At 38.4% G+C, this 16,102-nt stretch overlaps 1 protein-coding gene across 1 annotated transcript in view; it reads left to right on the forward strand.

The window, feature by feature from the left end:
• Positions 1-15,555, forward strand: part of LOC132166376 (phenylalanine--tRNA ligase beta subunit, cytoplasmic) — a 64,727-nt gene extending 49,172 nt beyond the window's left edge. Inside the window, exons 17-20 of the mRNA XM_059577179.1 lie at positions 13,464-13,553; positions 13,648-13,731; positions 14,879-14,969; positions 15,097-15,555. Coding sequence (XP_059433162.1) covers positions 13,464-13,553; positions 13,648-13,731; positions 14,879-14,947 — 243 coding nt within the window. The 3' untranslated portion in view covers positions 14,948-14,969; positions 15,097-15,555. The remainder of the gene's footprint in view (positions 1-13,463; positions 13,554-13,647; positions 13,732-14,878; positions 14,970-15,096) is intronic.
• Positions 15,556-16,102: the final 547 nt, after the last annotated feature.

Here is a 16,102-nt window from a genome sequence, read left to right on the forward strand (position 1 = left end):
GTCCCCTAATCTCTGTCAAAACATCTAGCTCCTGGATACCTTCCAACAACTCCTTTTTTTTCCTCCCAATATCACCAAATACCTCCTCGTTCCATTTTTTTCAAATCCAACTTAAGGGATTTCAACTTATTAGCCAAAACAAAACTCGGTAAGCCATCAAACGTATACGAATCCCACCAAAACTTAACCTTGTCAACAAAGCCTTAATGCTTTAACCACATATTCTCAAATTTAAAGTACTTCCTATGACATAGCGGAAGACTAAGGTAACTAATCAAAGAGCAGCGTCTTTGATTCTATAAGGAGAAGCGTCTTCGTCTTCTACCCAAAAAGATAAAAACAAGCCCACAGGCTAAAAGAAAGATAAAACTCCGCAGAGTATTTGAGAGATAATTCTTTGATTTGATGATAATTCAATTAGTTCTTACATAATAAGCTAGCCTATTTGTAGAAGAGAAATACTTGTAGAGAAAGTAAACCTACTTCTAGTAGAGAAAGTAAAAGCTAATCCTAATTGAGAAAGTCAATCTAATCCTAATAGGAAAGTAAACATAATCCTAGTAACAATAGTAAACCTAATCCTAATAAGGAAAGGAAAATAATCAAAGTAAATCTAACCTTATTAAGGAAAGGAAATAAAGTCCTAATAAAATAAAAATAAATCCTAATATAAAATTGACAATAAAAGGGAATCGTGACAATCTTTCCTTTCGTACTTCCATTGTCTGAGAATGGATAAAATTCTGATCAAGCGACGCTGCTCCAATAATATTTTTGGTATTTTCCTTATTTTCGTTTTTATCGAAAATATAGGTAAGTATCGTCCTACATCATCCTACCACCCCTAGAATCCCCACAATCTAGCAACAAAGGAAAGGGATCGGAAAGTAGTCGTTGGAGCCTACTTTGTGACACTGTCAGATAGTGATCCTCCCAATTCGGTTAGAGTAAGAACCAGTCAATTCTTGACCCTACCAACGGAATATCCACCAAACCTTGTTCGGATATAAAATCCGAGAAATCCATCATGCCTGTAGAATAGTTTGATTCACTAGAACGCTCACTAGGAAAACGAGCTGTATTAAAATCCCTACCAATACACCATGGGACCTCCCACACACTCATCAAACCAACCAACTCGTCCCAAAGGATCCTCCCCTCCACATCATTATTTGGGCCATACACCCTGCCAAATGCCCATTCAAAATGGTCCTCCACATTTTGAAAAGAACAAGCCAATGTGTAACACCCCATACATTCCTCCTTTTTCTCAACCACCCTCCTATCCCACATCAACAAAATGCCCCCCGACGCCCCATTGGCCCCCTTATAAATCCAATCCACATATTGTCCTCCCCATAAACTTCGTACCATCTCCCGAGAAATTAAATCCATCTTAGTCTCGATCAGACATACTATCCGCTTTCCATTCTTTTAAGAGACCCCTAATCCGCAATCTTTTCTTGAAGGCATTCAATCCTCGCACATTCCATGCAATGATTTTTGGCTTCATAAACCACCATGTCGACCCCTTCATCTTCCCTTACCTCACTGGACTTCCGATAGGCCCCTATCATAATTTACGAAGCAATCTAATATCTTTAGCTCCCTACTTCCTCTGGGAGCACGAGCACTGGTGGAAATACCCCCCAAATCTATAACTGGATGCTTTCTAGCATCTTCAATATCCTTAAGTAACATCTCCATTTTATCCTCTTCCCCCTCACATGTCACTCCCACTTTGGGATAAAAATCTATACAACTATCAATTACCCAGCTATTGGAAACCTTGTCTAAAATTATCTCCTCCAAACCTGCTTCCCCATCCTCAAAATCACCCACCACCAAATTCCCCTCAGTTTCCACCACACATGGACCTAATCCAACCTCAGAAGAGGACCCTACCCCCTCAGAGAAGTCTGTCAGATGCTTCTGCACCACCCTAGAGGGCTGTCGCAACTCACCATTCTTTGCGGCTTCATCAGACTCTGTTGGAGAATGAGCGATCTCCGACGTATTATTCTGGCTTCTCTCCGAGCTATCCTCCACCACCAGATTTTGATCCAAACCCACCCTGGAATGCTGCCCCTCCGGAATCTCACCCATATCGGCTTCCTCAGGTGCTGTCAAAAGCGTGGAGAACACCTGCCTCGCTTCCGGCGAACAACTCAGGCGAGCATGCTTCTCGCTGCTCCGACGACTCACTGGGCTCTGTTGCTTCTGCCCCATAGCCTGACCGGTCTCGTCAGATCCTACCGAAGCCTGCTCATCTTCCATCGAACTTCCCCGACAACTCACCGGAACTTTTCTATTGTTGTTTCCCATGGCATGTGCGACTTTGACTGGCTCAATCAATCTGTCTACCCCTTGGAAAACCTCCGACGCACTACTCCGGTTGTCCTCCAGTGATTTTTCAGTTGCTGATTGGCCAAGTCGCACCCTCTGCTTCACCCGCCATCTTTCCCCTATTTTAGGCTTCCTTCGATAGTATGTTCTCTTGTAATATTTGATGGGCTGCCTATAAGAAGGCCCACTATCACTAGACCGCTCCTGGATCCAAAGAATTGTATCATGCTTCTCTACAGGGCCCACTTGATTTGTAGCCCCACCCTTCTCACTTATAAAATCCACACAACCATCTAGGTCCATCACTTGATTGGGTTGAAAGTGGCCTAGCCCATCCTCCTTCCCCTTATTCCCCCAGTCCATCTCCAGCTTATAAACAGCTGGCTATTTCCTTTTGAAAGGAAATCAAAATCTCCTTCAAACCACGCATAAAATCTTCCTTAGAATGAGGCTCCAGAATCTTCATTTGCTACATGGCGTCCCGAACATGATCGCCGTGGACTGTGCACCTTCCATAGCAAGTTTTGAAGTCCCCTCACAACCTGCTTTGGTTCCATCATCGACCATGAAATCCGGCGAACCTACCAACTCCTCTACATACGATCCCCCAGGTTGTACCTTCGCCGGTGGCTTCACCTTATGTTATGGACCCCACTCATCTGACCTAACGGTTTCTTCCCCTCCACCACATCGGCAAACGTCTGCCCAAGAACCACCGCTTGTGTTTGTACTGGCGTCTTCTTCACATTTGCATCCCTCACTTGATGCAGATGCTTCACTAGCCGCCTCTTTTGCGAGATACAATGTCTCCAACCCTACCCTTCACGCCCCTCCAGGATTACAACAAAGTTGCGTCTCCCTCCATGGCCATATTCAGTTCTCTCCGTGAATTTCCCATGCTTGTTCAACCTTTTCTGTAGAAACATAACTGAGTCACCCATTCGATGATCTCTGCATGCACCAATTCCCGTCGCTTCTGACACCAACTCGTCCATCATCTTGAGTAACCATACCAATGTCGTTACTCCCATGATGACCGTACTTAAGTTCAATCTTCCCCATTTCGTCAACTTGATATTTGGACTCCCATCGCCTGAACGTAAGTCGTACGATTTTGATTCCACGTAAAAATATCCCACATAACCCATCGTAAAATAACAATTAGAGGAGAAGCCTCCGACGAGGACCAAAAGTTTCTCACGCGCCACCCACTCCCTCACTTATTGGTGAACATACTTAGGATGGTGTTGGAGAAGATTATTTCTAATTCACAAAATGCATTCATTTGAGGTTGGCAGATTCTAGATCTAGTTCTTAATGCCAATGAATGCTTTAATAGCAGGTTGAGATCTAGAGAATTGGGGGCTATTTGTAAAATGGACTTGGAAAAAGCTTGTGATCATGTTAATTAAGATTTCTTGCTATACACATTGAGAAGGTGTGGGTTTGGAAGGAAATGGTGCTCATGGATAGCTAATTGTATTTCCTCGGTTTGTTTCTCAGTTTTGGTGAACGACTGTCCCAAAGGGTTCTTTAGCAACTCTCGTGGCTTGAGACAATGGGACCCTTTGTCATAGTGATGCCGGCGTTGGGTAGGAAAATTTCAGCTGTAGTGAGTGGAGGTTTTTTCGATCTTCTTTCGGGATAAGGAATGATATTTCCCATCTTCTATTTGCTGATAATATCTACTTTTTTGTGAGGCCGATCCAAATCATCTTCACAATATTTTTCCTTCCCCTCAAACTACCACCCTATTGACAATGTTCTCCTCGAACTATCAAAAATTGACAATGTTCCCCCCAAACAAAAAATACTAAAACTTCTAGAAAAAACCTAAAACTATATATATATATAATCCGAGGGGTGGCCAAATTTAAAAATAAAACAAATTCCTCTATATAAGAAAAGAATTTACATAATTTTTTTTTTTTTTTTTTTTGTAATTTTTTTAAAAATGAAAATTTGCATTGAAAAAAATTAAAATTTACATTTAAAAAAATCGTTTTTAAAAATTATAGAAAAATTCTTTTTTTTTTATAAATAATAAATCATTTTTGTTTTTTTTTTCAAAAAAAATTATTTTATTATTTTTTTCAAATTTATAGGGCTATTTTTGTCTTATTGAGAAATCTATAAGGGCATTTTTAACTCTTTGCTAGCCTTGGGAGGAACATTGACAATGATAATGGTTGGGTTGGCTGGAATTCTGGGTTGTGGGTTTGTGTCGATGCCCTTTAAGTATCTTGGTCTTCCGTTGGTGGCATCCTTTGAAGTCAAGCATGTATGGGACAGTGTTACTAAGAAGATAGAACTTTGATTGGCTAGTTGGAGAAGTTTGTATTTGTCTAAGGGTGGTAGGATTACCTTTATCAAGAGCACCCTATCCAACTTACCTACGTACTTCATGTCTCTATTTCCTCATATTGCGAGTGTTGCAAACCGTATTGAGAAGCTCCAACGTGATTTCTTATGGGGGGCTTGGTGAATTTTTCAAATATCACCCAACAAGGTTTTGTATGCCGATCTCTGAGGGAGGGTAGAGCATTAGGAACCTGCTGAAGTTCAATTATGCTCTCTTAGGTAAATGGTTTTGGCGCTATGGGCTAGAGAGAGGCTTGGTGGAGAGTGGTGGTGAACTCTAAATATGGAGTGCATGGGGAGGGTGGTGTTCTAGTGAGTCTGTCGAAGCGTATGAGTGGGCTTGTGGAAGAATATTAGGAGGGGTTGCGAGAAGTTTTGTAGTCATACCAAATTTTAGGTGGCAGATGGCTCCTAAAGTTAGATTCTAGCATGATTTTTGGTGTGGGGATACAACCCTTAAGGAAGTCTTTCTAGCTTTTTTTGGTATTGCTTACACAAAAGATGCTTTTGTTGCGAGTCACGTGGAATTTTTTGGTGTCATTCAATGGAACGTGAGTTTTGTTAGAGTGGCTCATGATTGGGAGGTGGAAGCCTTTTCCTCGTTCTTCAGTGTTGTACTTAGCGAGAATGAGATAGGATGGGGCCTACCATAGCTTGTCCTTTCCAAAAGAGGGTTGTTTCGTGTTATGGGTTGCCATAATGGTTTGTTTCTCTTTCCCTTGGAAAAGTGTTTGGCAAACTAAGGTCATAGTTAACTCGAATAGAAGGAAGAACTCTATAGGGTCTATTGTTGATAGGTAGTAGACTCTCTACGAATCAGGCAGTGATCAACAAGCACAGTGGCCAGTTCTATCAACAATTATATATCGAGCAGGGTAGTTGGAGGCCATTGGTGGATAGTCTTTCCTTTTATTCCATTTTGAAGACTGAGGCTAGTTGGTTTGAGAGTGATTTTGAGGAGATGAGGAAGGGTAGTGACAACTATAAATGGTGACAAGGCGTCGAGCCCTGATGGTTTCTCTATGGCATTCTTTCAAGCTTGCTCGGATGTTTTAAGAGTGGAGTTAATATAGGTTTTCAATGACTTCCATGCTAGAGGTAAGTTTGAAAGGAGCCTTAATGCTTTGTTTATTACTCTCATTCCAAAGATTACAGGGGCTTTGATCTCATGAATTTCTGCGCAATTAGTCTGGTGGGGGCTATCTACAAAATTATTGCTAAGATTATAGCAAACAGGCTTATGCGGGTGATGGAGAAGATGATCCCTAAGTCGTAGAATGCTTTCATAAGAGTTAGGCAGATTCTAGATCTTGTTCTTATTGCCAATGAATGTCTTGATAGTAGATTAAGTTCTAGTGAGCCAGGTGTTATTTTGAAAATGGATCTTGAAAAGGCTTATGATCATGTGAATTAGGACTTTCTAATTTATACGCTGAGGAGGTGTGGCTTTGGGGAGAAATAGTGTTCTTGGATAGCTCATGTATATCCTCAATGCGTTTCTCGGTTTTGGTGAATGGCACTCCAACAGGGTTCTTCAGTAGTTCCCGTGGTTTTAGACAAGGGGATACCTTATCCCCCTTATTGTTTGTTCTTGTGATGGAGGCTCTAGGTAGAATGATACCTGCTACTGTTAGTGGGGGGCTGTTGGGTGGTTTCTCATTGGGCAGTGTTGTTTTCTCTCATCTTCTGTTTGCTGATGATACCTTGATCTTTTATGGTCCTTTTCCAGCACATTTGCTTCATTGGCAGAGCTTATTCCTTTGCCTTGAAGGTACTATAGGCTTAAAGGTTAACTTGGCTAAGTTAGAATTGGTTTTTGGACCGCTGACTGGCTAGCGCCCCTAGTGATTAGCTTCTCTGACTTCCTTTTTATGTTCTCTTCTTCTTTTTCTCCCTCTTAGTCGCTCTCTTGTATACTCCCTGTGTACTAGGGTTGCGCCCCTCTGCGCTTTGTTAATATATCTTTACTTATCAAAAAAAAGAATTGGTTCTTGTGGGGAATGTTGCATAGGTTGGAAGGTTTGCTGGAATCCTAGGTTCTTGAGTTTCCTCTCTTTGCTTTTTGTGTCCTTTTGCATACTTTATGTATGTTTGGGGCGCCTAGGCTTTCTATAAAGCTTTCTTGATATTACCTATAAAAATAAAATAAATAAATAAACATATTTGGGACGACGTTATTGAGAAGATATAGCTCCGGTTCGCTAGTTGGAAAAGGATATATTTGTCAAAGGGTGGCAGGGTTATCCTTATTAAGAGTACCCTCGCCAATTTGCCTACGTACTTCATGTCTCTCTTCCCCCTCTCGGAGAGTGTTGCTAACTGTATTGATGAGAAGCTCTGATGTGATTTTTTGTGGGGTGGGCTAGGTGAAGAGTTCAAATATCAGTTGGTGAGTTGATCCAAGGTTTGTTCACCAATCTTTGAGGGAGGGTTGGGTATTAGGAATTTGATGGTGTTCAATCGTGCCTCTTAGGTAAATGGTTGTGGCGCTATGGGCTTGAGAGAGAGGCTTGGTGGAGAGTAGCGCTGGACTCTAAATATGATAGTTCATTGGTTGGGTGGTGTTCTCTAAAGCCTGTTGAGATGTTTGGGGTGGGGTTATGTTAGAATTATCAGGAAATGGATGGGAGAAATTTTCGTGTCTTACTGCATTTGAGGTAGGAGATGGATCGAGGATTAGCTTTTGGCATGATCGTTGGTGTGGGAATGTGGCTCTAAAGGTAGCTTTTCTAGTTTTATTTGGTATTGCTCGAGCTAAGGATGCCTTTGTTGTGGCTTACTTGGAGTTTTTGGGTGGTTTCAACTTGTGGAATTTGAGCTTTGTTAGAGTTGGCACATGATTGGGAGGTGGATGTCTTTGCATCATTTCTCCAGGTATTGCACTTAGTTGGATTGAGAAGAGGAATTGAAGATTAGTTGTGATGGGTCCCCTCCAAAGGAGGATTGCTTAAAGTCAATACCTTCTATTGCTCACTGGCTTGTATTAAAGGTTGTTGTTTCCCTTGGAAGAGTGTGTGGCGGACTCATGTTCCTTTGAGGGCAGCCTTTTCTACGTGGTTGATGGCTCTAGGTAAGATCCTTAACTTGGATAATCTTAGGAGCGGCACATCATCGTGATGAACATGTCTCATGTGCATGAGGAATGAGGAGTCTATAGACTACCTTCTTCATTGTGACGTGACTTTTGCCATTAGGATTGCCTTTTTCAGTTGTTTTGGGTTGTCTTGGGTCATGCCTTGACATGTAGACGATTTGTATGCCTATTGGTGGACTTCTGGTAGTCTGCGGAGTGTTGTAATGTGAAAAATGGTGCCTACGTGCCTTTTTTGGTGTTTATGGAGGGAAATGAATGATAGAAGTTTTGAGGACTCGTAAAGGAGGTTGGAGGAGATTTTAGCTTTATTCTACAAGACTTTGTATCTGTGGACAGTTGTGTATGTGTCTCCTCTAACGATTAGTTATAGTGATTTCTTTGTTCATTTTGCTACTTCTAGTTGGGTGTTTCCTTTTGTATGCTACTTGTGTACTTAAAGGCTTCTTACGCTTTTAATGATATTTGTCAATTTCTTATTTATTTTTTTTAAAAAAAAAAAAAAATGGCTCCACTGAGAGTGGCCTTTTTTGGTTGGTCGGCGGTTCTTAGAAAAATTCTTACCATGAACAATCTTTGGATGCGGTGCGTCAATATGGTTGATTGGAGTTGTATGTGTATAATGTATAGGAATCTATGGATCTTCTTTTGCTTCATTGTTAGGTTGCTTGTGCCATTTGAAATGTTTTCTTCGGTCGATTTGGGTTGTCTTGGATTATGCTTAGATGAGAAGTCAGTTTGTATGCTTATTGGTGGAATGTTGGCAATACTCGGAGTGTTGTGTGAAAGATGGTGTCTTTGTGCCTTTTGTGGTGTCTATGAAAGGAAATGAATGATAGAAGTTTTGAGGACCGTGAGAAGACTTTGGAGGAGATGAAGTCTTTATTTTTCAACACATTGTATGTAACAACCTAAGGAAAAATGCTAGCTATATCTGCGCTATCACCTCAAAATAACTAGTCAATTGGAGCTTCCCTAAAATTCCTTATAAAGTTCAGTTTCTCCTTGTAACTAGGTAATGTAGAACTTAGCACTCATGATTATCTTTATAAACTACTGACTCTATGTGGGCTACTCTTCATCTTCCCAATATGGGATTGAGGTGCTACAAACTTTTCCTATTAAACTATTGACGTCCTCATCAGACCATGGTGTAGGACGATATTTACCTTTATTTTCGGTAAAAACGAAAATAAAGAAAATATCAAAAATAATATTGGAGCAGCGCTACTTGATCAAAATTTTACTCGCTTTCAGACAATGGAAGTACAAAAGGAAAGATTGTCACGATTCCCGCTGATTGTCAATTTTATATTAGGATTTTATTTTATTTTATTAGGATTTTATTTCCTTTCCTTGATAGGATTAGATTTGCTTTAATTATTTTCCTTTCCTTATTAGGATTAGGTTTACTATTGTTATTAGGATTATGTTTACTTTCTTACTAGGATTAGATTTACTTTCTCTACTAGAAGTAGGTTTACTTTCTCTACAAGTACTTCTCTTCTATAAATAGGCTTGCTTATTTTGTAAAACGGAACTCATTAAATTATTATCAAATCAGAGAATTATTTCTCAAATATTCTGCGGAGTTTTATCTTTCTTTTAGCCTGGGGGCTTGTTTTTATCTTTTTGGGTAGAAGACGAAGATGCTTCTCCTTGCAGAATCAAAGACGCTGCTCTTTGATTAGTTACCTTAGTCTTCTGCTACGTTAGTTGGTATCAGAGCAGGCTTTATCCTGATCATAGCCAATCAGTGCAACGGTGACAAACTTCTCCAACAACGCCGCTTGTAGGGGAGGGACTCTTTCAAGAGCCAAATTCATGGGGTATCCGAACCCGGCATTATCCGGATTCGATGGCCAACTTATACTACAACGACGTCTATAATGATGCCGTTCGTGAGAGAGAAGTTGTTTCGAGATCCGACTACCAGCAATACATTAAGCGATCAGAGACTCCTTGGAGAACCAAATTCGAAGAGTTCAAGCAGACTATGCACGCTATGCAATAGGAGATGCGCCAGATGCGGGAGATGTTGGAACGCATGCATATGGGTTCCCATTGGAATCATAGGGACAATGATGCTAAAGATGACTATGGGATCCGAGTCAAACCCGTTCACTATCCTTATGTTGACAGATTCCTTGACAATCACGTAAGCCATAGTCGACATGTCCGTAACCGTATTCATAAATTTACAAATAGGCACTCTGTCTATGAAGAGAATATTAATTATGGTGAAAATGATGTTGAGGCTGTTAATTTGGAGATGTCGGAAAATATCAAAAATAATATTGGAGCAGCGCCGCTGATCAGAATTTTACTTGCTTTCAGACAATGGAAATACAAAAGAAAAGACTGTCACGATTCCCGCTGATTGTCAATTTTATATTAGGACTTTATTTCCTTTCCTTAATAGGGTTAGATTTACTTTAATTATTTTCCTTTCCTTATTAGAATTAGGTTTACTATTGTTATTAGGATTATGTTTACTTTCCTACTAGGATTAGATTTACTTTCTCTACTAAGATTAGATTTACTTTCTCTACTAGAAGTAGGTTTACTTTCTCTACAAATATTTCTCTTCTATAAATAGGCTTGTCTATTTTGTAAAACGGAACTCATTGAATTATTATCAAATCATGGCCATGCAGTGTTCCACATGGCCTGGAGTTACTAAATGGCTCTGATATCATTTATAATAACTTAGGAAAGAGTGGTAGCCATATTTGCTCTGTCACCCTAAAATGACTAGTTAATTTGGAGCTTCTCTACAATTCTTTATAAAGCCAAGTTTCTCATAGTAACTAGGTGATGCAAGACTTAGCACTCATGGGGATCTTTGTAAACCACCAACTTTTTGTGGGCTCCTCCTCGTCTTCCCAATATGGAATCAAGGTGTTACATTGTATTTTTGGACAACTGATTTTGTTTTTTCTTTGGTGATTAGTTATTATGGATTTTTCTTTTTTTCTTTTTTTGCCTTTACTAGCTAGATAGCTTCTCTTCTATACTTTCTGTGTACCTAGGAGCATCTTACACTTTTAATAATATCTCGATTACTTATTCAAATTTATTTTTTTATTTATTTATTTTTTTTTTTAAGTTTTTGGTTATGAGGCATTAAAAAGTTCCTAAGATAATCAATTCCCTTAAAAGGAGTTTTTGGGGTATCAAAATCTCTAGGAAAGCTACTTTTATGTTTGGATATGTTAGGAAGATTAACAGCTGGCGGAGTCATCTGGAAAGACTATATAGCATGTTGGGACACCACTCAACCCAAAAACGAAAGCTTATCGGTTTGGATCTAATTGTGCTCTATCAACCACTCACACTTGTGATATTTTACCAATGTTGGACTTAATCTTTTTACAAACTTGTATGTTCAACATTCTCTCTCTCATGTGAGTCCACCACATTGCTATTCCCTTGAACAAAAGCTTTATTAATCTAATGGGTTGTCTTCGGGACCACTTGTGTGCATACCACCATCGGTTTTGATGCCACATGTTAGGGAGATTTGTTAAAGTAATGATTAAGAGCATCTCCAACAGCCCTTCTAACTTAGCTTTTTAGTTAAATTTAGAATTTTCCTTCCTCCAGCGGCACATGTAAAGTAGCAATTTTCTCTACATGTGCTACAGTGAACTTTCATATTTGAAAGTTTATTGTAGCACCTGTTAGCAATATTTTATGATTCCCAAACATCTCTTTTTCTTATTTTATTATTCTTTCTCTCCCCTTCTTTTCCTTCTTTCACTGGTTCTCTCCCCTAAAGTTCTTATATTTCTCCATGATCACCCGCAAAATCCTACCGAAAGTACTAGAAAATCTCAAAGAAATCCACTTCCTTGTATTTGGGATTCTATTTGTCCATGATCAGACAAAAACCATTGCTGCAGTGATGAAATCCATTCCGGTACCAAGTGTGCGCTGCAAAATCAAAACCCATTCCTGTACAAAATCGACGAACATGGAAAAATCGAGGAAGTCGAAACCCATTCGTGCAGATACTTGGAAAAATCGAAGATTATTCTGCAAAATCAAAACCCATTCTTTCAGGGAGTAGTATAGGATCAAAGAAAATGAAAAAATCTACGAAATTGGAACCCATTCTATGCAAAGAATAACCCAAAACTCACAAACAACAAAAACCCACGAACGAAAGCTCCAAAGAGGGAGAGACTTCTTGGTGAAAGTGGATTTCTTAAAAAGATCATCGCAAGAGCAATTACTGGCGTTTCAGAGAGAAGAGGAAGAGAAGAGGAATTTTGCTATGTGGGTGAGAGAGATGGGGAAGAAAATGGAAAGATAAAAAAAATAATAAAATAATATTGAAAAATGATATTTAATTAGAAGAAACGGTTAAAATAGATGTTCTGCTAGAGCGCATAATGAAAAACTAGTAGTTAAAATGAAAAAGTTGTATTTTGAGTAGCTAAACTAAAAGACCTTGTTGGAGATGCTCTAAGTAATTAAATTTACCTCTTCCTATCAGTTTAAGTTTTTAAGACAATTGGTAATTTAACATGGTATCAAAGCAGAGGTCCTAAGTTCGAACCCTGATTCCGTCAAATCACCCTCCATTTAAATTAAATATTTCACGTGTTGGGTCTCACCTATTAAAAAGGAGTTTGAGCACACTCGTGAGGAAGAGTGTTAAGGTAATGATTAAGTAATTAAATTTACCTCTTTCTATCAGTTTAAGCTTTTAGGATAAGTGTTAATTTAAAAAAATTAATACCTTAATGAGTCTTCTAGGGAGACTATAATTATAGCATGTTAGGACACAACTTAATCTAAAAGCTTAAGTAATGAGTTTGACTCTAATTATGATATATTAACTATTCACACTTATAATATCTTTCCAATGTGAGACTCAACTTTTTTAGACTCACATGTATATTCAACAAGATAATTGCGTTGAATAGGGGAAAAAAAAAAAAGGATAGTTGCTTTAGTGAGGATTTTCGCTATATGGATGATAGAATCAAAAGCAATGTTATTTTGGTGACTTGGTGTCGCATGCGAGTGTGGTGGCGAGCTTCTCGATCACCTGTTGCTTCTTTACTTTGGGCCTAATATGCCTCAAAAAGTGGTCTATGCGTACTAGTTAAAGAGGATTGTTTGGGCAGAATGAAAGCAGTTGCATTTGGAAAATTGACCCTCTTTGGCTTATATAGACGCAGCCAAGAGGAATAATTGCTCTTTCAATTGTGCCAAGATGCCTACTTTTAAGTTTTAAATCTTTATTCCGGCCATCCTTATATGAGTAGTCTATTGCGTCTATCAATGCTTCATCTTTTTTCTTCTTCTTTTTTGCCTTTTGTAGATTCTGTAGATATTTAAACCTAGTTCTCTAATTATATGGGGGAATTTTATTTATAAAGGATGTACACATGAGGTTTCTCCTCTTTTTAAAAACATTTTACATTATTCAACAGTCTTTTGGATGGATAAACACAAGTTACACAGAATTAAACATGGGACCTATTACTTATGGGATGAGGAAATGTCATTTGATCCAAGGACTGTTGGCTTATGCCAAAAAAAAAAAAAAAAAAAACAGAATATTTATCAAAAAATTCTCTTGAAAAAAGGAAAATGATCATTCATGTGTTACTTGGTTCCATCTTCTTACCTTTCATCTTATGATTTGCAGATAATTCATGGCCTGGTGGAAAGAATCATGCAAGTGATTGGGCTTGTTCCACCTGATGACATTACAACATACTATCTAAAGCCTTCAAATGTAAGGATTTCTCTTCCCCTCCTGCCCACTGCAGTTTATTTGCTATGTATTAGTACTTGGTGATGACATACCTCTGTCTTGATATCTCTTGAAGGAACCTGAGTTTCTTCGGGGCACACAAGCTAGCATCGTTTACAAAGGGAAGCAAGTAGGAACTTCTGGAATTGTGCACCCTGAGGTAATTATTATTCCTTAAATACTCGTTTCAAGGATTATATAATATGTTTTAATTGCTATGTAATTCTGCCTTGACTAGTAGCTTAAGAGCATGCTTTGAGAGTTGTGGATGTGCTCTTGGTTTGTTAAATCTTGAACACGTGCACTGTATTGTAGTTTCATGATAAAGTGTTTGCCCCTTCTCACATGAATTTATTGAAATGTGATTGCCATGTGATCATGTACAGTTCGATTGCTTTGTGTCTGGTAAAACTTATTGCACCCATTTCCACAGTGGACTTGCCTGTGCGGGTGAATGTTCTGCTTGAATATTACCTTTGACATTAGTTCAGCAGTAGCTGCGTGATGTATGACTTTATTGGCAATATGTCCTCAATATATCTATGAAGGTTATAATCATCTCTTTTGGTTCCCCCCACCCAAGCAGTCTGCATGATCAGTTTCAACTGGCTTTATGGAGAAATTTTAAACAGAACCAATGTAATCAGTTTGAAAAATTTCCCAACTGAAACGGACAAATACCCTAGAAACCAAATTAATTGATTTGAAGAAGTTTCAAATTGGTTTTAGTCAGTTTTGTTTCCTGATGAACTCTTAAGATTTGAAGAATTTTTCCCAATTTAGTTATGTAATGGGGGAACTTGGATTTATGTTGGTTAGATTTGTGGGTGCATGTGCTTTGTTATATATAAATCTGACATATAGCATTGCAACCTATGAACTTTTCTATCTACTATACAGGGGGATTCAATTCTATTGTCTTTAGTCTTGTAAGCGTATAAACTGTACGCTGAACCTATCTCATTGGTTTTTCATTTTACTCAACTGGGGACGGAAGTGATCTATGATGTACACAAACTGAAACTGACAATTCAGTTTTGTTCGGTCAATTTATTCAGTTCAATCGGTCTTCTGAACACCCTTAGCCTTGCCCTCTCACCCACTTCTTTCCTTTAAAATTTGTAATATTTCTCTTTGCAGGCATGCAAGTCGTGTTGTACGATGCATTGCATGTTTTTACATTTGCATCAGGACATTATCTTGTGCTACTTGAATTAAAGATTTCATGCATGTGTTGTATCAAGTCAAGTTTGGGACATCTTTAGATGGACAATCAACTTATTTGATAATATGTTATGTGGCTTCAGGTCTTGAGCAAATTTGACATTCCGGATCCTTGCTCCTATTTTGAACTCAACATTCAGTGCTTTTTGTAGGATTTGGTTCATAACAGAAGACGTAAGTTTCTTCGATCGTTTCTTCCATATGTTCTAAAACAAATTTGAACGGTTATCATTTTTCCCTTTTCTGAATTATTTAGTAAATTTGATTGTTTGCATTGATTTGTGTTATTCAATGACCACAGGCACATCATTGGCCTTTCTTCCAATGCTAACTCATTTAGCAGCTCTAACTGCTACATCAACATCATTGGCATCCATAAGCAAAATACTCGCTGCTGTTGACTTTGGAGCCATGCTAGTTGTATGGAATAATATGATTTCAGTTGCCCAAGATGGGGTGATATAGTATAATTTAGATTGGCAGGCATATCAAAAGGATATTCTGTTTTTGTTTTTTGGTCTTGAATTTCCGCCAAACGTATATGATTTTGGTAGATGTTTTTGTTGAGTGAAGCTTCTATTTTCCAGATTCCAGATAAAGGGCATGGAAAATCAGGGAGGATTGCTTGAATTGTTGTAATTATGCAATATCTTCAAAATTTGGGTATTAGAATATAGAAGTTGCAGGGCACGATGTGTTCAGATGTAGACCCTGTTGTATGTGGTTGAAAGAAACCAAAGTAAAAGCTTCAATTATTTCCTCCCCTTGTTGCATAATTTATTTATTTATTTTTCTAATAATGTAAACTTAAGAAACAAACAGAGCACCAATGCACGAAAGCGTGGAGATTTTGGGCGTGATGCTCCAGGAGTCTCCTTTTAAAATGATATTTTGTCCAAACTAAGATTTAGCACCTGGGGGCTGGGGTACATGGTTAGAAAGGGTAGATTTCATTTCGCTAACAGAAAAGTTGGCAGAGCATATTTTACTCTCCAAACTTCAAAAAATTAGATATTTTACGTACTGGGTCACCAATAATGAAAAGCCCCTAGATCTAGAGGTAAGAGTGATTGAGAGAAATTATAATAGATTTTTATTATTATTATCAATTTTGTACCATATGATCACTCAAAAGCATATTAACACCAAGAGCATTATAAGCATTATTCTTAAACTCATAAACTCCCCATTTTAGATGTACCAACACTTTGAACATCATAAATAATAACGCTACTACATTAAACATTGGATCCATATGATCTTAAACTATAATAAATGCCACAATACATTCCTAACTCAAAAGTGTC

Source organism: Corylus avellana, chromosome ca11 (assembly GCF_901000735.1).
Source record: "Corylus avellana chromosome ca11, CavTom2PMs-1.0".
NCBI classification, from domain to species: Eukaryota; Viridiplantae; Streptophyta; class Magnoliopsida; order Fagales; family Betulaceae; genus Corylus; species Corylus avellana.